General features: G+C 36.4%; 4 protein-coding genes across 4 annotated transcripts; 3 read left to right on the forward strand and 1 right to left on the reverse strand.

The window, feature by feature from the left end:
* Window positions 1-6,237: 6,237 nt before the first annotated feature.
* On the forward strand, window positions 6,238-8,078 carry LOC103962562 (probable xyloglucan galactosyltransferase GT14). Its single transcript, XM_048579609.1, has one exon. The coding sequence runs from the start codon at window positions 6,344-6,346 to the stop codon at window positions 7,805-7,807; it is 1,464 nt and encodes a 487-aa protein (XP_048435566.1). The 5' UTR covers window positions 6,238-6,343; the 3' UTR covers window positions 7,808-8,078.
* Window positions 8,079-11,625: 3,547 nt separating this feature from the next.
* On the forward strand, window positions 11,626-14,149 carry LOC103962564 (probable xyloglucan galactosyltransferase GT14). Its single transcript, XM_009375283.3, has one exon. The coding sequence runs from the start codon at window positions 12,506-12,508 to the stop codon at window positions 13,982-13,984; it is 1,479 nt and encodes a 492-aa protein (XP_009373558.1). The 5' UTR covers window positions 11,626-12,505; the 3' UTR covers window positions 13,985-14,149.
* Window positions 14,150-16,129: 1,980 nt separating this feature from the next.
* LOC103962565 (probable xyloglucan galactosyltransferase GT14) lies at window positions 16,130-18,008 on the reverse strand. The gene has a single exon (XM_009375284.3). It carries the CDS (start codon window positions 17,879-17,881, stop codon window positions 16,424-16,426), a length of 1,458 nt encoding a protein of 485 aa, XP_009373559.2. The 5' UTR covers window positions 17,882-18,008; the 3' UTR covers window positions 16,130-16,423.
* Window positions 18,009-21,068: 3,060 nt separating this feature from the next.
* On the forward strand, window positions 21,069-24,316 carry LOC103962566 (histidine protein methyltransferase 1 homolog). The gene is made up of 9 exons (XM_009375286.3): window positions 21,069-21,223; window positions 21,327-21,440; window positions 21,544-21,606; window positions 21,785-21,851; window positions 22,006-22,106; window positions 22,892-22,936; window positions 23,015-23,332; window positions 23,418-23,520; window positions 23,799-24,316. The coding sequence occupies exons 1-9, from the start codon at window positions 21,212-21,214 to the stop codon at window positions 23,879-23,881; spliced, it is 906 nt and encodes a 301-aa protein (XP_009373561.2). The 5' UTR covers window positions 21,069-21,211; the 3' UTR covers window positions 23,882-24,316.
* The last annotated feature ends 5 nt before the right edge of the window (window positions 24,317-24,321 follow it).

Genomic DNA, 24,321 nt, shown 5'->3' on the forward strand with positions numbered 1-24,321 from the left:
CTTATGTATTATTCTTCTCTAAAATGTGATCAACAAGGGGTAGATATTGTTCCTTAATGGCTAACCACACTTATTACGTATGCAATGTCTAATCAAAATGCATGCCAAATATACAGGCATTCCAACAAGGAGCGGATACTGTTGATCAACATGATCACACAGCTAGACATTAATCACCAGAGGTGTGTCAATTGGTTTACGGACAGAACTTGGCTGTTGAAAAATCAGCAGCAGCTCCTGCTGCTAGCTAATTATAGATGGACATGTGTCTAATTTGTGATTAAAAAATCAATTACTTGAACATATGTCCATCTGTGATTGGCCAACAGTAGGAGCTGCTACTGATTTTTCAACAGTCAAGTTCTGATTCTTTACATTGTCACGTTTCGCAGAGATAGGAAAATGCCTTTTGACAATTTAGACACTTCAATCCCTACAAAATACTTTAAGGGATCAAAATCCTTCATCTCAAATTCCTAAGATAGATATATTTGTAGTGTTGTGCTAGGATAGCACCAAACCAATTGGAACCAACTTAAGCTAATCCACAGGAAATATATCAAATGAAATGCAAGAACAAAATATAAAAGACACCAAGATTTTAACGAGGTTCCTCAACAGTCAATGTAATTGGAGTACGTTATCAGAGCAATAAGAGCCCACCCAATAATCCACTATCAACCAAATGAGAGTTGACAAAATGTTGACAATCTCACAATCCAAAATCCTAATACACCCAAAAGCACTCACTCACCAAAAAAAACAAATAGAGAAAGAAAATATAATGATTAATTTCTTCTCTATACAAAGCTCAAAACTATTACAACAACTACTTTGATGGATGATTACTATCCAGAGAGAAGAGCACCTTCTTCTTCTCTTCAAAGTGGGACTGCGGCACCACCTGTTTTTCTGCTGCCTTTATTTTTCTGCTCAACTCAGACAAAAAGGCCAGCAGCTGCTGCCAATTAAAAACTCACTAGCCACATCACATGGGTTCCACGTGGGTTAAATAAAAGGCCCACTTAATGGGCTATTGGGTCAAGAAGTGGTCCACTACAATTTGGCCATCAATTCAACATGCAGTGCAACTCTTTTTTCAAAATCATCCTCTATCACCATTATGCCATCTACATGAACAATTAAGGTAGTGATTTTACCCTCTTATGCTTCAAGAATAAGGTATGATCGGAATTGCTTTGTCTATTCCCAAAACATTTTAAGGGGCTTGTGAATCTTCCAAACTATGTCCAAACTATGCTCTAGGAGGTTATTTTAGGCCATAAAGAGATTTATTTAGTTTGTGCATCTGGTCTTTGCCGAGGCTTCACCAGCACAATGAAGGTTGGAGAAATGGAAGGGTCCGTTGTAGAAAAATTACAATAACTAGTTTCATAAACAAAACACAACAAATACAATAAATAAGAAAGAAATCACCTAAAGTAATAGAAAGATGGTTTTGGTTGAGGAATGGAGAACCACTGACCTTAAAATTGATTTCGCACTATCTAGGAAGTACCACGATACAAAAGGTTTATTGCGCGTCGACCTTCTGTTTAAGTCACAATTAAAAATAAGGCATATTATGGGCATATCCACTTTTATTTATGCAAAAATCATACGACTTCGACTCTCTAACTTCGAAGTCCAAACCAAGGCCTGGACGATCATCTCATTTCTCTAACTTGTCTGAAAGCTTGGACATGGTTCTTTTCGAGGCATGATTGCCATGCAAATGACTAGAGGCTGAGAATATATCGCCTCCTTAAATGCATACATACACGTCATCCGACACGCTGATGTCACTACCGCGATCGTTCAAATCGTTTCAAGATACAGCTAAAGGCCACCAACCATAAATCACAGTCACAGTCATTATAGATATACCCATGCTCTAGTTCAGCGTATGATCAAGGTTGCTCACTCTCCACTACCTATAAATATAACCTGAGGCCTTCAAGCTTAGGATCTTTGTCAAACTCAATCTCTACAATTAAACAAAGCCTTGAGTGATTCTTCAATCAACCTAACTACTTTTCAACACAAACTCAATTGCTCTTCAGCAAACCTCTCTTATATCTTTAGCTATAATCTTAAAGTCATCTTTTGAAGCAAACACTATGTACGATCCCTAAGATCTAAAACTTTTATAGCTCTTTCATGCCGTGGTATGATTTGGTTGATGTGCAATTCCAACCACCATGATTTCCTCTTTGTGGCACATGTTTTGTACCAAGTCCAATATGACACTAGTGGTTTTGGTGGACTCCTCTAGCATTATCTTGTCTTTCAATGGACTCTTGACGGTATTCTGGTCCACTAGTTGAACCACACCGAAAATGTGTTGCTTTGAGTACACCATGATCATCCATCCGCCAGATTCAAATGAGACCCTTGAAGAGGTTATGGAACCTGAAGTTCCATATCTAAGTTCGATTAGCCTTTATTGTACTTAGCTCATTGCATTAGGCAGGACATCTTCTTCGTTGTTACTTAGCTCATTGCATTAGGCAGGACATCTCCTTCGTTGTTGATATGTTGGTAAAGATACAACATTGCGCCTACACACCGCCACTGCATTGGCTTTAAAGACATTTTTTCATTACTTTGGATTTGGGCTTATCCCTGCGCATCTTGAGCGAATACAACCCTATAATCCTCATAATGATACTTGATTTGTTTGTTATGTTAATGCATATTACTTACTAAACTCGCTTCAAGGCACATTTTCAAACAGTTATGTCTTTATTGGAGGTCCACAAAATAAATCTAAGTTGTGAAATCTTCGAATCATGCCAAATTCACTACAACTCACTACAGCAAACGTGAGAAAAATGGTTGAAAGCTCTTGGTGAGCATATTTGAAGTATTTGCAGTTTTTCATCCATCATTGAGTCCCAACAATGATCTATGAAGACAACACCGTATGTATTGACTAAACCAAGCAATGATACATCCTGAAGATCAAGGGCAGAGCTATGATTTTTTAAACGGGTCGGCTAGCTAAAAATATTACCACAAAATGATGTGATCAAATTTTTTTGTGTCCACATATCATTATAATCAACATGATAATAAAAATATTCAGGTAATAAAGAAAACAATTATATGGCTTTTCATTTATTAATTTCCAACTAACTAAAAAAAAAAAAGATCATATATCTAATTGGAATTTTGACCCTTGAATAAAAAAAAAAAAATCATGCTGTGATGGGTTCAGGGACTACATTCACATATTTTTAATTTAGAGACCAAAATTTTACTTGGATCAAAATTTAAAGACGAATTACTCTAATTTTTTTTTTCAAAAGAAAAAAAATATATATATAAATGCAATTAAAAGAAAATAGATAAACCAAGTTTGTTAAAATATTATTTATTACTTATGATGACATACATATTGGATAATATCAGAACTGGGTGGGCTACATATGGTGACAATAGGCTGCAGTCGACTAACTGATATGCTAATAGCCTAATAGACGTGCTAAAACTATAGGAATCCGCACAAAACCTACCTAGGTTACCTTAGCTGTGGGTGTAGCTCCGCATGTTAAGTATCGACATGTTGCATTAAGTCATATTTTTCTCCTTAGATTATGGATTTTGTCCCATTAAGTTTTACCATAGTCAGATTTTGGTGAGACTTACTCTTACATGCAATCTCTATATGAGACTTGCATTTGCTACTTCTACTGATTAAACAAAACGAGTTCATCTTTACCTGAAGACCTGATGCACTGACTATTTAAGTATTTACACACTCAAGGAGGAGTGTTGTAGTTAGGATTATAAAACATGTGTGATTGTGTGCATCATAATTAGCGATTATAGAGGAATTCTATGAGATCTTGAATATCTTTCCTATTAGTGTTTGTATTACTTAGGAAGAAAGTTTCTCTCTTCCTTAATAAAAGCACAAGACATGAGGAATAACACACAATTCTTCAAGCCTCTCTCCAAGTAAAATTTTGAGAGTGAGACTTATGATTGCTTAAAATACATTATGAAATCTCTCAATTTCTCTCGAGTTTTCCAACTTTTAAAAGTCTTTATTAGCATCCCACTAATTGTTGAATACATCCACTTAATATTTATTGTTAAATGAATTATATAAAATGATTATTTAAACCCTAAAAAGTAAAGCACAAGAATGTCTTGTGATTATGTTTTTTTTATTAATAAAAAATGCTAAGGATTCTGCAACATAAGAGATGAAGGACTCTGAAATATTCATATCTTTTTTGAGATAATGTAGGGTATTTTAAGTATGTGAGGTGTATTTAACAATATATGGAGAGCTAATAAAACAACAAGTCCTGATTGAATACATATGAAATATTATAAACTTCTTTAATATTTTTTTTTTTTAACAAACGACATTATCTACACGGGGGAGGGCTGGGCTTACTCTCATAATGAGCTAACAATAATGTGGTTCAAATTTTCCTTTGGCAAGAATCGAAACTTCTCACTTACAAGTGAAGAGAAATATTATTAGATCGTAGTACCAAATAACACCCTTACGTTCATTAAAAGAATTAAAATTGTTCAAAACTTCAATTGAACAGACCCCTAAATTTATCCCAGAACAATCACCTCAAAATTTAGAGAATATGGGAACTGTTATAGCTTGTATTAAAAACTTAATAACTAAAAACATTAAAAAATTTTACCATTTATATAATAATACGTGATATACTATTTATATCTAAAACACAGTAAAAAATTATCGTGGCTAGGGGCCAAAGTGGCCTACGTGGTAACAAAGTACAAATTAACTTTAGAGAAATCATGGGTACAGTTTTGATTCGGTCCATACAAGTGTTGTTAGTTGGGCGATGATGACCTTGACCACGAGGAATTCGTTCGGTATGCTCGGCTTTTGGAGATCTGCAAAAAGTTAGGTTGATGGAGTAACGTCCGTTTGTTTGTCGGCTGATTTACGTACTGACGTTACACGTGGGTAAATAATATTGGGCACCGACACTCCTTTACCACGTTATCATAAACGCGACCGGTAAACAAGCATTAAATCGTGGGTTTATTTTCCATTTATCAACACAAATTTTTTAATTATTCACTACTTTTTTACCATAATAAGACAACGCACAGAAGAATGAAAAAGGAAAAGGAAAAGGAAAAGGAAAAGGAAAAGAAAAAAGGAAAAAGGGAAAATGAAAAGGAAAAGCGACTCTTGTCACCAGGAATTCTGTTGAGAGTTAACAACAAATTTACTTAGGAATTCTTTGAGATGATACGTGTATCATTTTGTGTTCCGAACATATTAAAATTTTTTTCAATGAATATGATTGATTTTTTCATCCCTGTCCTCCCTTCTTCTTCTATCCCCTTTTTTCTCATTTTTACTTTTTTAAAAAAAGTCAACACAAGATATTAACGTAACTTAACTGTAACTGTACAAATATGAGAAGACTGAAGGTAAAGAGAATTTGAAGGAGAGAGATTCCCTCTTCCCTAGAAAAATCTTTTCGTACACTCAAAACACAAATTAGTACATTATATCATTATAAAAGAATAAATGACACATTTTTAGTGTCACTTTGCTTATATATTATGAAAATACTATATATAATAATTAACAAAATGAATTAGTGATACGAACAAATCTTTCCATAAATACGCATTCACAGTATTAATGAAGTCGGACTTTCTTTTTCCTTTTTTCTCATTTTTACTTCTTTTAAAAAAATCAATATAAGATATTAACGTAACTTAACTGTAACTGTACAAATATGAGAAGACTGAAGGTAAAGAGAATTTGAAGGAGGGAGATTCCCTCTTCCCTAGAAAAATCTTTTCGTTCACTCAAAACACAAATTAGTACATTATATCATTATAAAAGAATAAATGACACATTTTTAGTGTCACTTTGCTTATATATTATGAAAATACTATATATAATAATTAACAAAATGAATTAGTGTTACGAACAAATCTTTCCATAAATACGCATTCACAGTATTAATGAAGTCGGACTTTCTTTTTCCTTTTTTCTTTTTTCACAAACTAAGCTTTTTATTATTCCAACGTGATTCTTTTCGGATTCTTTTGATGAAGATTTTGATGATCCGTAAATAGTATTTATTTATTATATATCGTGTGGTCAGTTATTGTCAGATACTGTTTATGTTTAATTTTAAATAAAAATATTCAAATAATTTCTGACTGCATAATATACAATAAACGGATAAGATTCACAAATGTTCGTGATTCTCGGACCCGGATTCTTTTCTACTCTCTCTTTGACTTTCTATGTTCTGCTATGCGCCTATAGGACTTCAGTAACTGGAGAGTCTGTTGCTCAGGAGCGAAGACGAAAATGGAGAAAGTACACACTGGAAAATGCACCCAAGAAGTCTGGTTTGGCATCCTTATCTCCTTTGCTTTGTGTTTTGTCTTGTTTTCCTTTGATCATTCCACTTCTTTGAGTGTTGATGTTTTGGTGACTGAAAAAGAAAACCCAATTCGAGTTTTGAACATTAGCCTCACCAAAGATCCGTGTTCGGATCGATACATTTACATTCACGACAGTCTTCCTGCGAGATTCAACGACGATTTCATCAACAACTGTGAGTCTCTTAGTGCCGGAACCAGCATGACTAATGTCCCAAACATGTGTCCTCACCTTGTTAATTTGGGACTCGGTCCTAAAATTAACAACTCCGATGGAGTTTTATCGAACGCGAGCTGGTTCGTCACAAATCCCTACTTGTTGGAAGTCATATTCCACAACAGGATGAAGAAGTATGAGTGTCTGACAAGAAATTCAACTCTTGCTTCCGCCATTTATGTGCCGTTCTATCCTAGCATGGATGTTGGTGTCCATCTGTGGGATTCCAACATCGAAATCAGAGACTCTTCGGCCAAGGAGTTTGTCAAGTGGCTTTCGGGACAACCCGAGTGGACGAAGATGTGGGGGAGAGACCATTTCTTTGCTTCCGGGAGGATTTCTTGGGATTTCAGGAGGGAAAGAGACAATAGTTCGAATTGGGGTAGCAAACTCAGGTTCTTGCCCGAGTCTTTGAACATGACTATGTTGTCAATCGAAGGAAGCCGATGGAAAAACGACATTGCAATTCCGTACCCAACAAACTTTCACCCTTCCAACGACAGTGAGGTGGTTCAATGGCAGGACAAGGTGAGAAAGCAAGAAAGGCCTTATTTATTTACTTTCGCCGGTGCACCGAGGCCTAACCAGCAAGGTTCTATCCGGGGAAAACTTATCGAACACTGCCAAGCTTCAACTAATTGCAATTTCTTACATTGCACTGAAAAAATTTGTGGCAACCCGATTACTGTTATGAGGGCGTTTCAGAGCTCAGTGTATTGTTTGCAGCCTGCAGGGGATTCATTCACTCGGAGATCAACTTTTGATGCGTTTCTGGCTGGTTGTATCCCGGTTTTCTTTCATCCAGCTACCGCATACACTCAGTACTTATGGTACTTGCCAAAGAATCATTCCAAGTACTCTGTTTATATTCCGGTGAGGGATGTAACAGATTTGAAAGAAGGCAGCATTGAGAAAATCTTGCTCGGAATTTCAAAAGACAGGGAATTGGCAATGAGGGAGGAGGTTATAAAGCTGATTCCGAAGCTGGTCTACGCAGATCCCAGGTCAAGATTAGAGACCGAAGACGCGTTTGATATAGCTGTGCAGGGAATTCTTGAGAGGATTGGGAACGTTAGCAAGGAGATCAGAGAGGGGAGAGATCCTAGTATTGGTTTTGCAGACGAGGATAATAGTAAGGTCACATTTCCTAAGACTATAGATAAGCCGACTTGATTGAATGCTGCGGATGCTGTGTGAAACCAAAATGATTGCAAAATAATGCCGGCTGTTACTTCTGAGGTGCTTGCTGCAGCAACCCGATCGCAGCTGAGCTTAGAAAGTTATTCCAGTTCTTACATGTTATTTGTCTTCCCAGGTTGCTTTCGCATTGCTCGTCTAGTAAATTTAAATTACCGCAATACAGGTTGTCGGAACCCTTAAGTCTAGTTTAGAGTAGAAATATCGATTGTATTAAAATAAATAAATAAGATATTTGAAAGGTAAACCAATTTGTTTTGCTAGCTAGTCTATATTTGCTGACGCTTGCTTGAGTTGGAGTGTGTCAAAACTGGAAAGATAACGAGTTACTTGAGTTGGATGTCAAGCATCTATATCCGTCTCTTAGAACACAACCACCTTGGTTGCTTGAGCTGATCAAGTTTGTTCTACATGCTCGTTCGATCATCTAACCTCGATCACAGTTGCTTGTACTTTGTTTTCAGAATATTTATGGCTCCAAACTAATGTGCTATGTTATACCTTAATCATGATTACCAAACAAAAACAAATAAATTTAACTGGAAATGAGTTAGATTGCAAGTAAACTAAGGTGAAGGCCATAAGTTATTTCAAAGCTCAGTCCTCATACGCACGCTCCGTTGAAGAGATGTTCTTCGGCAGAGTGCTGCTCCGATCTAAAGACCAAATGAAGAAACCACTAGCCAAGTGTTTGAATGTGCAAGCTTTTGTGATTGGCTAATTTCCTAGATAAGTATACGTGTATGTGGATGCAAATTTCCGCCTCCTTCTTCTTGGACAAAATTGTACCTACAAAACAATTAACACCTTAGGATCAAGGCCAAGAGCCTCACGCACCCACGATGAATTGGGAGGGGGGGGGCTTTGGCCGAAGAACCTCTGATGTCAAAGTTAGGATTTAGAGAGAAAAGTGTTTAGAGAGTTTTTGGAGTTTTGCAAGAGTGTGGACTTAGATTTTTAGAGAAAAATGGGTAGTATTTATAGGGCATGGCCAGTTCCCTTTGGATAAAAGGTGGCCAGCCTTTGGGATGCTTTTTGTGTGCATTTTGTGGTTTAATGTGTGAGTTATTTGGCAATTAATGGATTAATTACCTAATTAATCCATTAATTAGCCAATTAACACATTTTTGGAATGAATATTTTGGAGGTTATGAAATAATTACCTTGCAGAAAATATAGGATAAGGATGGATGAAATAACTTTGAATTTGTTACCTATTTTGGGCACTTTTGACTTGATTGTGGAATGTTTGTCCACTGCTCGCGCGTTGGTGCTCCTCAAGGGCAATTTTGTTCTTTTTGTGCAAAAATCTACGTGTCGCCTCTTGATTATTTTTGGCTCCACAATGTATGTAATAGATTAGTGTCTAGGTTCGTGATTTGAAGACTTGCGTGTCAAGGACAATCAAATGCAATCTTATTTCGTGGATGACTTGAGTAAACTTCATGTGCATCATTTTGGGAAAACATAAACTGAGTATTTACATTTCATTAGGAGAGTGAGACCAAGTAGAATCAACTTATTTTAGGGTTAAAGTACTTAATTGTAGGTCGTTTAATTTGATTATATCCATTATATACTGCTGAGTTTCCACCAGGCTTTCCATTTTGCGCACCATAATTTTGCGCTAGAAAAAGTTTAAGACAAGGAATTTGTATGCTAGGTTAGAGGAGTGAAATCTGAGTGAAATACTTTCTTCTAGCATTCATATATAATTCATAATGGCCTACTTTCGTGCTCTGAGGTGATCGTGTTTCAATCAAGAGGAGACAAAGAAAAGCAAGTATAAAGACAAGAGCACAAGGTGATCTTTGAGTTTGTAGGTTGTCTTTTATGAGTTGTATTTGGGCTCGTTTGATGTACTTTTAAAATGACTGAAAATACTTTTGGTGAAAATGTTTTTGATACCAATCATTAGTAAAAATCCAAGTGAATCATGAAAAAGCACTTTAAGTGCTTCTTGCAAGAAACACATATATGGTGCTTCTTTCAAAAAGCATTTAAAATACTTTTGAAACTCTAAAATCAATTTAACTAAAAGCGTTTTCAGATATTTTAAAAGCACATTCAAACGAGTTATTTGTTGTTTGAAATTAGTGGCTGGCAGCGGGCTCGTATATTTTCCTCATGGTGTGTGGAATTTTACCACGTTAAAGAAATCCTCGGGTTTAAAAACTGTGTGAAACAATCGACGGTCTTCTATCATTGTATTCACCCCGCTCTAAATATCTGATTAAATCTTTATGTACTTATCGATAATATACATGATTCAATATCTTTTAAGCTAAGCTTCCTTTTCCGATGCGTGATAATAAAGCCAACATTTTCAACATTGTTGCTCACTCCATGTTCATGTAACCCTTCCTTGGTTGAAAGGAATTTCTTTGGCTTCAGCTTTGTGTTAAAATATCTACTGGAACTTTACTTGGCCAATAAAACACTGACGTCCTCGAGAATTTGCCGATTACAAATGCAACAAAAAGACTCAAAATCTCTACCAAATAAACACATCCAACCGAATAAAAAGATAACACTCACGTTGATAAAATCTTTCATCACCTTCGGATGAACTTGCAAAAGACACACTTCTTCGACAAAGAAACATTGGTATGAGTATGACACATCACGAAAATGTTCTTGTAGTCCTTTGTAACATACCAAAAGCATATATACCCAAATTACAATAGGAGGTTTCACAAGCATCTATCTATCAGAACTGGAAAGGTAGCAAACCAAAGTATATACCAAAAATTATACCAAAAGTTTCTTGCCAGACCAAGGCTATGATTCATAGTGCATCATATCCAACAATTTTGCAAGATTAGTTTCAAAACTCATCCTACTTCTGCAAGATCAGCTTAAAAAATTATGCATCAAAACCTCAAAAGCAAACACTTAAAAAAAAAAAAAAGAATAGAAAACCCAAAAAAAAAAAAAAAAATCCTAATAGTTCTCGTAAAAGAAAAAAAACTCATAAATCTAGGAAACGATACAAAGAAAAAGAGGAGGTAAAGAGAAACAGAGAGAGAAATAAGAAGATGAAAACTCATCTTAAAAAATAGAGGGATAAATTTATAAATGTAAAGACAGTTATAATAATAACTATAATAACATCACATGTACATTTTTTTCATCTATAAAACAAATTAGAAAACTTATCAACATAAAAAATAATTTACTTAGGTCAAAAAAAAAAAAAAAAAAGACTTATTTGGAAGTGTTTTAGAATGACTATAAGTGCTTTTGGTAAAATTTATTTTGAATTTCTTGGAAGATGCACTGAAAGTGTTTTTTTTTTATCTACTTAGATACACCAAAAATTTAAGTATACCAAAAGTTTCTTGCAAGACGAAGGCTATGGTTCATAGTGCATCATATCCAACAATTTTGCTAGATTAGTTTCAAAACTCATCTCACTTTTGCAAGATCAGCTTAAAAAATTATGCATTCAAATCATCATAATCTCAAAGTACCTTTTCGTGATCTACTTAAATTTTTTAAAAAAAATTGATTTAAAAAACATTTTAATCAAAATACTTCTGTTTATTTTAAAAACACTGCCAATTTCTTCCTCATAAACCGATTCTTCACGTTATTGGTTTTCCTACTTCGCCGGGATTCAACGGAAGAATAAAATAAGGGAATAAAAAAACTTTGGTAACACTTTTCTTCAATACGTGGCCATCATCCAACAGATAACAGCTGTTGAGCTACAGTATAGGCTGAATTGTAGGAAACTGACTGGTGCATTTACCATTAGTTCCAAATGACAAAAATACTCCTTCGAAATTCCTTCTCCTGCCTGCAAACGTAGAATTTTCAATCTGTCTTCTGTACAACAGAAAGAATAAAAATAAAATAAAATAATGCCATCCATCTCCTTCCTTTCCTTCGTCTTCTTCTTTCTGCATGAACCCTTCTGCCACCTATGTCCCGAAGTAGGCCCCACCTTGATGCAATCCTCTCCTAAAAGACCCACAGCACCCCTCCAGCATGTCCATTTCAGGTACAGTAGCAGCCTAGCAGGTATTTTTCTGTCAAGAAATTTGTGATTCATGTGAAGAGGGGTGTGTTCATCGTAAATGGTGGCAGAGTTGTATATATCTGCAGTTGTAAGGTCGTGTATCATTCTGTTCCTGTTGGCTAATCCAACAGGGACACTTGTCACAAAACACCTTTAGATATAGCCAATGTCCTTTGAGTTATTTGAAAGTATCTCTAGGGATCTATGCTTAATTACATAGTAAATGTAAGTATACGTTGTTTTTCGGGGTGGAAATAACAGCACTCTGTAAAAACAAAAATCGAAAGTCTTTATTAAGTAATTCCATCGTTTTTTTCATTCATTTTTTGTTGTCTTTTCGATTTCTTGCCTTTTTCTTCCTCATTTTCTTGGAATCATTTGCTTTTTCTCCTTTTGTCCGCTTACCATGCAAATCCCATCCTAATCAGATCACCTCCCTTTCTTTCTCATTTTCCAAATTTCATCATCGATCCCTTCACATAATTAACAAAAGATTTCACTGTCAAATTTTCAATCAGTATTCTCCCACACCATATATTTTGTTTCATGTGTTTCTGTCTCTCCTCTCCCTTGAGACTATTCCGGTGAATCCTTCACCACCGGAGATATATTCTCCTGGCGGAGAGGTTTGTGTGATCGAAGAAGGTCGAATGGAGAAACCACTCGCCGGAAAGTACTACAAAGAAAAATGGTTTGGTGTACTAGTCTCATTGTTCTTGTTCTTTGTATTGCTTTGCTTTGATTATTCAACTTCAATATTGGGTGTCTACAGTGGTGTGAATTTGTTGGTCAATAAACATGTTCGTCCGTTCTACATCAAAGATTCGTGTTTTGGCCGCTACATTTACATCCACGATGATCTTCCAACACGGTTCAACTACGATCTCCTCGCAAACTGCCAGTCCCTTTCGACAGGAAGCAAGGCCCTTAGTGATCAAGGTACGAATACTGGTGACAATATGTGTCATCACCTTGTGAATTCGGGTCTTGGTCCTCAAATCGGAAAGCCCGGAAAGGTTTTGGCAAACAAGAGTTGGTTCATCACAAATCCCTACTTGTTAGAAGTCATTTTCCACAACAAGATGAAGACGTACAAATGCTTGACAAACAACTCCAATCTTGCTTCAGCCATTTATGTACCGTCATATACCGGCCTCGATGCGAGTCGCCATTTGTGGGATTTTGATCACAATGTCAGGGACGCGTCCGCGAAAGATCTTGTGAATTGGCTTACGCGGAGGCCTGAGTGGAAGAAAATGTGGGGGAGAGATCATTTTTTCGTTGCCGGGAGGACTTCTTGGGATTTCAGGAGGCCCGACAATGGTTCTGATTGGGGTACTAACTTAAGGTTTTTGCCGGGGTCGATGAACATGAGTATGTTGTCGGTTGAAGGAAGTTGTTGGAGAAATGACCTTGCTATACCGTACCCGACCAACTTCCATCCTGCAAACGACAGTGAGGTTGTTCAATGGCAGAACAGAGTGAAGAAATACAAAAGGCCTCACTTGTTCTCTTTCATCGGTGCGCCGAGGCCTGGCATGCAAAAATCGATCAGGGGAAAACTTATCAATCAGTGCCGAGCATCAAACAACTGCAAGTTCGTGCATTGTGGTTCTCCTGGGATTAATTGTAACGACCCCGTTACAGTTATGAGGGTTTTCGAGAAGTCGGTCTACTGCCTGCAGCCTCCAGGTGATTCACACACAAGGAGATCAGCATTTGATTCTTTACTTGCTGGTTGTATTCCGGTCTTCTTTCATCCTGCGACCGCGTACACGCAGTACTTATGGCATCTGCCGGAGAAACATACTAAGTATTCGGTGTTTATTCCGGTGAAGGAAGTGGAGGATTTGAAAGAAGGCATGATCGAGAAAACTTTGCTTCGAATTTCAAAGGAGAGGGAATTGGCAATGAGAGAGGAGGTCATAAGGCTGATACCAAAGCTGGTGTATGCAGATCCCAGGTCGAGATTAGAGAGCGAAGACGCGTTCGATTTAGCTGTGCGGGGAGTTCTTGAGAGGATAGAGAATGTTAGGAAGGTGATTAAAGAAGGGAAGGATCCTAGCGTTGGTTTTGCGGATGAGGATTGGACTAAATTCATGTTTCCGGAGGCACCAGAAGAATATTGATTGATGTAAAAAGAGAGAAGAATATGAAGACATTCAAATTAATCATAATTTTACTGCCTTTTGTATGTAGAAAATTGTATGATGCTTACTCCAGCATTCAAAGAAATATAGATTTACCGCTTTCTTTTATATACAGCATAAAAATAAAATGTTCTTACTTTTTCATTGTTTGATCATTGTGTTTTCTTTTTGCAATTTTGACTTGACATGAATAATCCTCCTCCTAATTTTGGAGAAATCTTTCAGTGTACCTGGAATACGATTAGGTACACCATTTTGGTTTGGACAAGAGAAAGGCGTGTCGAGACAAGTAGTTCATCAAATTGTCCAATTCTCTTAAGGCTGCTAGGTTTCATTATCATGGTCCGATTACTCACTTTTCGTCTGAAGTTGTCAAGGCAAAAGATCTCTTTTTCCTCATTGCCAGTGCTAGATTGAGCGTAATTATGTTTTGCTTTGCCTATTGACAGCCAATAAAAAGTATTTTTCCTGAGTCAGATGAACCCTGCTTGCTGTGATTAACCAATTATTAAAGACTAATCCGTGTCCCTAGCAATAAAAGGATTTGCACTCTATTTCACGTAAAACTCGGTTGGAACCTGATATCTGCCATATAGCATAACTTAAACTTGCGATCATTAGGTTAAAATCCCAATGCTCTACCAACTGAGCTATACACTGCTTTGATGGAGATTTGTAGCATCATGCAAGCACAAAGATCTCGGATAAAAAATAAATGATCATTCCTACATATCATGGTCCAAGCGAACCCACTTAAAATCTTTACTTACTGAAAGTATTATAATACAAATGGTTAGAATTTTTTTTTCAAGTATTCTACCACTTGCATTATGAAATTTCTTGGTACACTAAAAAAATCTTCTCTAATTTTGCTGGCTGCCGATGCCTTGAGTTTGTCAAAGGCCATGGCCATACCGAAAACTACATTTACAAAAATTAAATTTTTTTTTACACACGTAAGGAATCAAGTATTTTTCACACTTTAAACAAACGACTTGGGCAATTTTTTTTTGCACGTAAGGAATCAAATATTTTTCATACTTTAAACAAACGACTTGGGCAATCATTGAATCATCATAAAACATATTGCATCTGATCTATTTGAGCGTTTACACGCGTGTACCGATCATATTAGTCATTCGATTAGACAAAGAACATTTTGAGATTGACCGCTAAACTCAAGTGGTGGTCTTAATTACTCCGCGTACAACGGAGCAGCGCACGCAATCGCTTCGTGTGTGACTGGATTTGGGTATCACAAACTGGCTCTTGAATATCCTACCGACTCATGTAAACGTCTCTATTCGTCCACAAGTCAATAACACGGATTGTTTGACAGAAAAAGAAAATGAGGGAAGCTGGCTCCTGGCTGCCTGTTCAAATCACAATGAATAAATACTTGATTGCTCAAAGGATGAGTATGAGTTTTTAACTTAAAAATGTTCGTTGTCGATTCATAAAATTTTATGTTTATGATCATAACTGTTTATATTATAAATCACTCTATAAAGACTGCATCTGCAAAAAATTCAATTAAAACTAAAGTCGTTTAGTCATAGAACTGTATAAAAATAGATGGACGGAATCAATAAAAGCATTATGATATGTCTATATATTTACTACAATAGATTGACTAAAAGACCTTAGTTTTAATTTATTTTTTGCAAAGATAATATTTACAGAGTAACTCTTATTATGAGCGGTTTTGATCATAAGTACAAAACTCTGTGATTTAAATACAAAGAGTTTTGAGTAGAAGTTCCTACTTATCTTTGTGTAGTCAAGCATTGCTCAATCACAATACAGCACACAAAAAGCATGTATATAAGTGCAATCAACCTCAATCAGTTTTCGGTTTTCAGTACTTTTCAAAAAACTAAAATCTTGCTTGGCAATCACCTTCAGTTTTCAGTTTCTTAAAAAAAAAAAAAAAAAAAAAAAAAAAAAAAACTTGAAAACTCTAGGCTAAATTTTGAGAACACAAGTAGTTTTCAGTTTTTGGTGTTCAGTTTTCAAAAATTAAAAATCAAAAGTAATTACTAATTAAGATTTCAGTTTTTTTAAAAACTAAAAAAATAACAAAAAATAAAAAACAAAATAATTATCAGACGGTTCCTCAGAGAATTGAAAAGAATAATTCTAGGTTTAAATTTAAAAAAAATTACATTTTTAACTTATAATTGTGCTAAATAGGTACATGTTTTGAAAGAGGACTATGAAATAGGGACCTCTAACATAGCATTTTGCTTTCGATCTTTCTTTACAATCTCTTGGCAGCTGCAGTAACGACCTGAAAACCAAGAACTGGCACTGTTTCATCTAGTTTCGAATCTTTCGACGCGCGATCTGCCATTGTAGGCCTGCACCTCCTCTTCTATCTCATTCTGTTTGTTAAACAGAAAGAACAGTTGAACTCAATCAAGTTTGTTCTTGTTTCTGATGAAATGTGTACTTGTAGCTATCCTCATCCGCGAAACCAATACTCGGATCATTCCCTTCCCTAATCACCTTCCTAACATCCTCAATCCTCTCAAGAATTCCCTTGATAGACAAATCGAATGCATCTTCGGTCTCTAATCTAGACCTGGGATCCGCGTATGACAGATTCGGAATGAGCCTAATAACCTCTTCTCTCATGGCCAATTCCTTATCCTTTGAAATTCCAAGCAAGATTTCCTCAATGCTGCCTGGCATATCATCCGCAATCCTCACCGGAATGTACACCGAGTAGCTGCTATGATTCTTCGGCAAATGCCACAAATACTGGGAATAAGCGGCACCCGGGTGAAAGAAAACCGGAATACAACCAGCCAGAATGGAATCAAAAGTTGATCTCCTGGTGTATGAATCTCCTCCGGGCTGCAGGCAATAAACCGAGCTCTGAAACACTCTCATAACACTCGACGGGTTGTCACAATCCATGTTACCGCCCAAACTGCAATCGATTAACTTGCATTTACTCGAAGCTACGCACTGATCGATAATCTTCCCCCGAATCGAACTCTGCTGGTCAGGCCTCGGTGCCCCAGCAAAAGTGAACAAGTAAGGCCTGTCTAGCTTCCTCATTCTGTTCTGCCATTGAACCAAATCGACCTCCTCCGCGGGATGAAAATTTGTCGGGTAAGGTATAGCAAGGTCATTGTTCCAAGAGCTCCCTTCGACCGACAACATAGTCATGTTCATAGACTCTGGCAACCACCTGAGCTTACTACCCCAATCCGAAACCTCATCCGTCTGCCTCCTGAAGTCCCAAGAAATTCTCCCGGCAACCAAGAAATGGTCCCTCCCCCACATTTTCGCCCACTCGGGTTTTCTCGCAAGCCAACTCACAAGTTCTTTCGCCGAGGCATCTCTAACCGTAAGATTGGAGTCCCAGAGATGGAGGCTCGCATCAAGGCCGGCGTAAAACGGGACATAAACGGCCGAAGCCTGACTGGAGATGTTTGTCAAACACTTATAGCGCTTCATCTTGTTGTGGAAAATGAACTCCAGCAAGAACTGGTTCGTGGAAAACCAGCTCCCGTTCGACAAAACCCCTTCCGAGTTTTGGATTTCGGGACCGAAACCATAATTCTCAAAGTACATACATAAATTTGGCTTGTCAGTTCCTCTGGTGAGAAACCTACAGTTTCTTACCAAGTCGGAGTTGAATTTTTCAGGAAGATCGTCGTGCATATAAACGTAACGACCAAAACATGATGAATCTGTGATAGAGTTGCTCAAAACCCCAATTGGGTCGACTTTTTTGTTGAGCAAAATATTGAGACCAGAGAAAGTAGAGTAATCGAAGGAAAGAAATATAATGCACAAAGCGGAGGAGATGAGAAGGGCAAACCAGAGTTCTTGAGAGCACTTTACTGTCGGTAGCTTCTCCATTGGTGTTTGCTGCTGAGGACAAAAAATCCGAAGCCACTCATAGCAGAGGAAAGAGATTATGAGAGTTTGTGTCAGAAAATGAGAGATTTTTCAGTGTGATCGGTACACAAGTTGTTACACCACGTGTTCTTATACAAATGGTGAAATATGTGTGTTAAAAAATTAATAACTTTAAAAACAAAATTTACCACTACTTATATAAAAATATACAGTGTATCACTTGTATTTTGATCATAATGAAAAATTTATTGAGAAGAAGGTAGAAAAATGGAAATAAATTAAAAGAAAGGCCCCCACTGCATGAGTAACGTGAAATGCAGGACAGGATGCGTATTGATAGGGCCAATGTTGGCGCTGATGCAAGTACAAAATTAACTTTAAAGAACATTGTTTCCTTTCTAAGTGGTGGTGATGATGGTGGTGGTGGTTGGACGATGACAAATGAATTGTGGAATGATAATTGTTGGGTTTTTCTTTGGTAGTCCAGCTTATTAAGTAATCTTACTTTAAAATAATCTTCACTTTTTGATTTCTTAGAGTCAACTGTTCAAATTCTTAGAGTTAATATTTACTATTCATTTCCCGAACTACGTAGTAATTCCAAACTATCGAAGAAAAAAAAATGAAAAATTGCTTTTTATTTTGATGAAAATTCTATATGAAGTTGTGGAGTACAAAATACTTGGAATATGGTACAACATCATGATTTTTTTTAGCTGAAGCCGAGGCATCTCACACCGTGAAGAGTAGACTAATCCCCATTGGGGCTCAAAAAGGCTAAAGGCACCGTAGCCCACCTTGACCACTTTCGGACGACACGCGCCATTTTAAAGCTTTCAACCAAGAAATCATCTATATTTTTGTAAGCTCATGTCTTGAATCCAAAGCCAGAAAGCAAAGTTGACTAGAAATTTTACTGCATTTTAACTGAACCACTTGGCATTGTTAAAAGATCCATGATTTTGGTGTTGGAGATGTGCAATAAGGGTATTACCGAGGGAGGGACCTCGGTTAGTTTGTCGGGGGTTTTGAAGTGCGCGGACGTTGCACGTAAAACGTGTGACACCGATACTGAGTAGTAGCTGAAGATGAGGATGAATTATGGGATTATTTTAAGTCACGGGGTCAAAATTCAAAAGGAAAACTAATGAAAAAGGTTTGAAAATTTTGAGTTTCAATGATAAAGATAAAATAAAAGGTAAAGTGAATAGTACCAAGATTGACTTTTTAGTGTAAAAATTTGATTTTTCGTTAAACTGAACAGTACCGTAAAATTTTCATTAAAACTCCCAAATTCAAATGATATCATTCATTCATTACACTAAAAAAACAATACGCATTGCAAAATATTCATTACGTGCTTATGGAGTGGTGCACTAGTGAGACCCTTTCTCTTTTAGCCAACAAAATAATAAAGAACCCAAAAAAGGCAAAAGCAAAAGGCAAATTTGGCAAAGGCAAAGTCCATGTAATTATTTTCTATTTGTTTTGTTTTCTCTCATAAAAAATAAAAAAAATAAAAAATCTTCTTTGCTTGATCTCATGCACCTTCATTCTCGCTCTTGTTTCTAGTTTTTCTAACTCATCACTTTTCTCATTCCAGGTAAATGATCATGTCATCAAACTAAAAAAAAAAAAAGCTATCTAAATACGAGAGAGAGCGCATCTATATATATCCATTCAAATTAGTATTTTTTTTGTTTTGTTTTGCAAGTTGATTTTTTTTTTTTTTTCAAAAAAAGAAGACAACTGATGACAAGTCACGATTATTCATCACTTCCAATGACCAGAAATACTTACAGAGGCATTTTAGCCTTATTCTGACCAAAATTCAGGCTTTCACACCAGCAACGAGTTTTAAATCCGAGATCTTTAGATTTTAATTTTAAAAAAGTCTCGTAATTTATTCTTTAGCATTGAATCATCCGATCAAATTGATATTTTGAATTACACCAATTTATGAGAAATTAGATTATTGTGTAGAGGGTTTTCAGCGGTACAATTCCCTTTTGATTTGACGTGAAATTGTTGAACGCGTGACGCTTTTTGTTCTATCTCGAGGCCATGAGATTTTCTTTGAAATTATATTTTACCGAGCCCCACTAGGTCCACTGCGTCAATGCACAAGTCCTATCTCGCTGTAGATGATTTGTTTGGAAAGAAGAGTGAAGTTTTACAGGTTTCTATTGTTTATGTGTGCCGACACTTTGAGTTGGGACCCACTAACGCCTTGAATGGCGAAGTTTGAGATTTAGGCTAACCCAGATTACGCCTTTGATCGAGGTTTCGTATTCCACAAAATTTCCAATACATATGGACCGAATCAATACGTATTTTTGGACTGCGAAATGACATATCAGGAACTGTTTGCTAATTATTTCGTTTTTAATTTTTAGTTTTTACTTTTCAATTTTTACAAACTGAAATAATGTTATTTAGTAACTACTTTTAATTTTCAGCTTAAAAAAAAAAATGAAAACTGAAAATCAAGACCAAAATTTGAAAACTCAAGAATGTGGCCTTTACTACAGTGGTGGAAAGATGTCGAGGCATTGCATGATAGCATGGGTTCAAATCCCGTCGGTGACTAATCTAACAAAATCTATCGTTTGACAAAAAAAAAAAAAATAGTTTTCAATTTTCAAAAGAGTGAAAACAAAAAATGAAAATGAATTGGTTATTAAACGGCCCCTTAGCTTAAGAAACTTTTGTTTCACCATACCATTCATTATGGACTTGTGAAGTTACTTTTGATTCATGTCAACACTAAGATAGTGGTCAAATCATCAAAACAAATTTGAGCATAGCTAATTTGTTTAGAGCACTGTACACTTTCTTCTAAACTCAAAATCAAAGTCTCTCTTGTAGTTTAGATTAAATTATTGCTCGAATAAAAAAAAAATTTGTTGTTAGCACTAGAAAAATCTCAATGTGCAATCTTCTATATTTAAAAAAAAAAAAATTCTTATGAGGAATATATAAAAAAATATTTGGAGCATAGGATAAATGCTTTATAAGTATCTATTTAAAAAAATAAAAATATCAAATTTTGAAAGAAGATTAGCCGACGCTTCGCTAAGACAGTCCACAATCTTAGAGAATAAAAATAATTTTAGACCGTAATATCAAATGACTGAGCTACAAAGAAGTTATAAGTACTCTTATGATAATGCCAAAATATTAATGCAAAATCAGATGAAGGGAAAACTTGTAATTTGGGCCTGGGCTTGCATTACATTGATAAAATAAGAAAACCCAAAAACCTTGTAGCCAAGACATACAAAAACCCAAAACCCTCCAAAAGCTCAGAGGAGCAGAGAGCAGGCAGCAATGGAGTCTGAGGTGAGTTTCTCTTCTGCCCTATTAGCCTATTCCTTCCCTTATACTGATTCCCCAATTACGAAATCTCAATCTTTTGCTGAATCTTCATTTCCGCGTTTCTCAGAAACCAAGTTTCGAACCGTTTCGGCTGTTTTCATCGCCACGGTCGGGGTTTCTTGAACAATCAGAGCCCCCTCTTCCTCCGCCACCTCCTTCCGTCCAAGTGTTTCCCTCCGAGGTGTTAATTAGTTAATTACTGCTTATTAATTTATTTTGATTAAGAATTAATTAGTGTAATTTGTAGTTTTAAACACACAAATGATTGATTTAATGTGGAATAGGTTTCTTCGTCTGTGAAGTACACCGTGGAGCCGGTGGAGTTGGGCGGACTTACTTTGCTCAAGGTCACTTTTTTTTTTCCATTTTCTTTCTGTTTCTGTTTGGTTTCTCAGAAAATGGAGCAATTTACCCTTCAATCTTTTCTCCAAAAAAAGAAGAAGCTGATTTTAGTATAAATTGGTAGTTTCTGAAGTTAAGTTTGATTTGAGTGTAACTTAGTGGTCGTGCGTGATTTGATTGCAGGGCCGGGTTAGTACTCAAGACGTTTTCACGCTATCCAACTCCGATTTAGTTCCTGGGAAATATGAAGGTTGTACATTTCTTCCATCTTCATTTGTTTTGTTAGTAGTCATTCAATAATTAAAATGATGTTTAATTGAGCTTATTGTATTCTTTTTTAAAAATTGTGTCTTTTATTGTATTCTTATTTGTGATGTTATGTATTTGGTTTTGGCGGGTTGTAGGGGGATTAAAGCTGTGGGAAGGTTCTCTTGATCTAGTTAAAGCTCTACGCTCTGAAGTTCAAAATGGACATTTATCATTTGCCGGTAAACGCGTTTTAGAGGTGGGCATCCTAATATTTTCAGGTGAATGCATACTGTCTCACAATTCCTTCACCTGTTAACATTTCAGATCCTAACATTTCACCTGCTAGTTTAGTTCATATGATTCCTGCCTGGTAGTCTAATTCTCGAGTGTAACTTGTATTAGTAATCAGTTCATAATGGTGCTTTTGTGAAATGAGACATACTAGCTTCTTTACCTTGAAATGTATTATATCCTTACAAGCAGAAACTAGTTTTGTTTCTGGTTGCATCCTGCTCGCTTTGTTCAGCTTGTGGGTTTCCCCACTAAGTGTTAATTCCATTAATCTCATGTTCATACATCATGCAGGGAAACTCTTCAACTTTCTAGATGGCTAGTTCAAATTTTTAGGCTCTAATATAATAGCTTGGAAGTGGAGAATTTCAACACAATTCCTAATGAACTGCACTTTTGTTGCAATACTTTAACTAACCAAGGGTTTAATTAGAATAGTAACCCTGAGTTTACACTCTCTAGAAATAGATTGAAGTTATTTTTTTCTTGGAGTCTTACTTGCGACAATAAGTACATCGCTTCACATCTGCACAATCATGGAATTAAGTGTTCACTGGTGCCCCTTGACATGGAATAAATTAAACTGCTATCGTTGATCATTAACCAACAAAGAAAATCATTAAGCACTACTACAGGTGATTATCTATGCTGACTGATTTCCTGGTTGTCATAGAAGTTGAGGCCACCGCCATGTATCTCCTTCTCCCATTTCTTACTATGCCTCACCCTGTTTCCTGTCATGTTTTTCAGCTTGGTTGTGGCCATGGACTTCCCGGTATCTTTGCCAGCCTTGAGGTGAAATTGTGTTTCATAAGCTTCTCAATTTAGTGTTGTAGATTAGATTTCTTAATATTCTTCATTATCGCCCATCAGGGTGCAGCTGCCATTCATTTCCAGGACTTCAATGCGGAGGTCCTGCGGTGCCTCACCATTCCCAATGTAAATTCAAATATTCCAAACTTCCAACCCCCATCAGTGCAAGTGACAAAGTCTAATGTGGGGGCCGAAATTGGTTTTTTTGCTGGTGACTGGCGTGAAATGCATAAACTTCTTCCTTACGCACAAAACGACGAGAGGGATCTTAATGTTAGTTCAGAGCAAAGTTTAGATGCTCAGTATGATATTATTTTAATGGCGGAGACAGTTTACTCAATTTCTACCCTCCCACATCTATATGAACTCATAAAAAAGGTATTCTCTTATTGATCTGTCATTATTTATGATTTTGGACTGCGAACTTGGAGCGGCTTTAAGTGTAATAATGTTTATTTTACAGTGCTTAACTCCTTCTCATGGAGTAGTCTACATGGCCGCAAAGAAGCATTATTTTGGAGTAGGCGGGGGAACTCGGAGGTTCCTATCTGTGGTCGAGAAAGATGGTGAGCTAGTTTTAATTATTTTTATAAAATTACTGAGGAATTATATCACAGTAGAAGTTTTTGTTTCTTATTTCTTGCCTACCCTATTCCTTGGGTTGATGGGATTGTGCGAAATGCGATAAGAACAAGTTGCAGAATATGTTTGTTCTATGAATATGTGTTTCAGAGGCCTCAAAGTTGCGACAATGGTGTTATCGACTGTTATGAAGTTATGTTTAGTATTTACTTATGCTTCAGTAAGAAATTTAAACACATTTTCTTGGAATTCCTTTCTGCAGGGGTGTTGGCTTCTAGCTTGGTTGCTGAAGTTGCAGATGGTTCTTCTAATGTCCGAGAGGTATGGAAGCTTTCGTTTAAGTAGGCGTCGAATTCATGTTGACCAAACAGTTGTACCTTACCCTATGTTGCCCGGAAGAATTTCATCGGACGTCATGTGAGTTATTGTATGCAGTCACCACCACTATCAACAGTCCCACCACTATGGCCGCCATTAACATCACTGACGCCACCAACCTTGCCACCACTATCATGGATTGTCGCCATTTTAGAATTCCTCGACATGCTTAAATTTCCTAATATAGATGGTGGGTAAAAGGATTTTTATTTTGAAAAGTTATCATGCAATCTTATCTAGTATATCATAGTAAAGAAATGCATGATGACAATTTCGAAGTGATGCCTATAACCCTTATCTACGAGGAGTGTGCTACATCGATATGAAGCTTTATTCTTTAAACTATGGGATGAGTTTATTGAACACTTGAAGCAAAAACAAGAAGAATCATTGAAAACTCAAGGGAA

Source organism: the organism of the source record quoted next, unplaced genomic scaffold (assembly GCF_019419815.1).
Source record: "Pyrus x bretschneideri cultivar Hongxiangsu unplaced genomic scaffold, Pyrus_bretschneideri_v1 Contig14, whole genome shotgun sequence".
NCBI lineage: Eukaryota > Viridiplantae > Streptophyta > Magnoliopsida > Rosales > Rosaceae > Pyrus > Pyrus x bretschneideri.

Bases quoted from the DNA above. Each gene is read 5' to 3' on its own strand.
- LOC103962562 (XM_048579609.1), top strand. From the start codon at position 6,344: ATGGAGAAAGTACACACTGGAAAATGCACCCAAGAAGTCTGGTTTGGC.
- LOC103962564 (XM_009375283.3), top strand. From the start codon at position 12,506: ATGGAGAAACCACTCGCCGGAAAGTACTACAAAGAAAAATGGTTTGGT.
- LOC103962565 (XM_009375284.3), bottom strand. From the start codon at position 17,881: ATGGAGAAGCTACCGACAGTAAAGTGCTCTCAAGAACTCTGGTTTGCC.
- LOC103962566 (XM_009375286.3), top strand. The intron at 21,607-21,784 runs GTCACTTTTTTT...ATTTGATTGCAG, and splicing joins GCGGACTTACTTTGCTCAAG to GGCCGGGTTAGTACTCAAGA. The intron at 23,333-23,417 runs GTATTCTCTTAT...TTTATTTTACAG, and splicing joins TATATGAACTCATAAAAAAG to TGCTTAACTCCTTCTCATGG.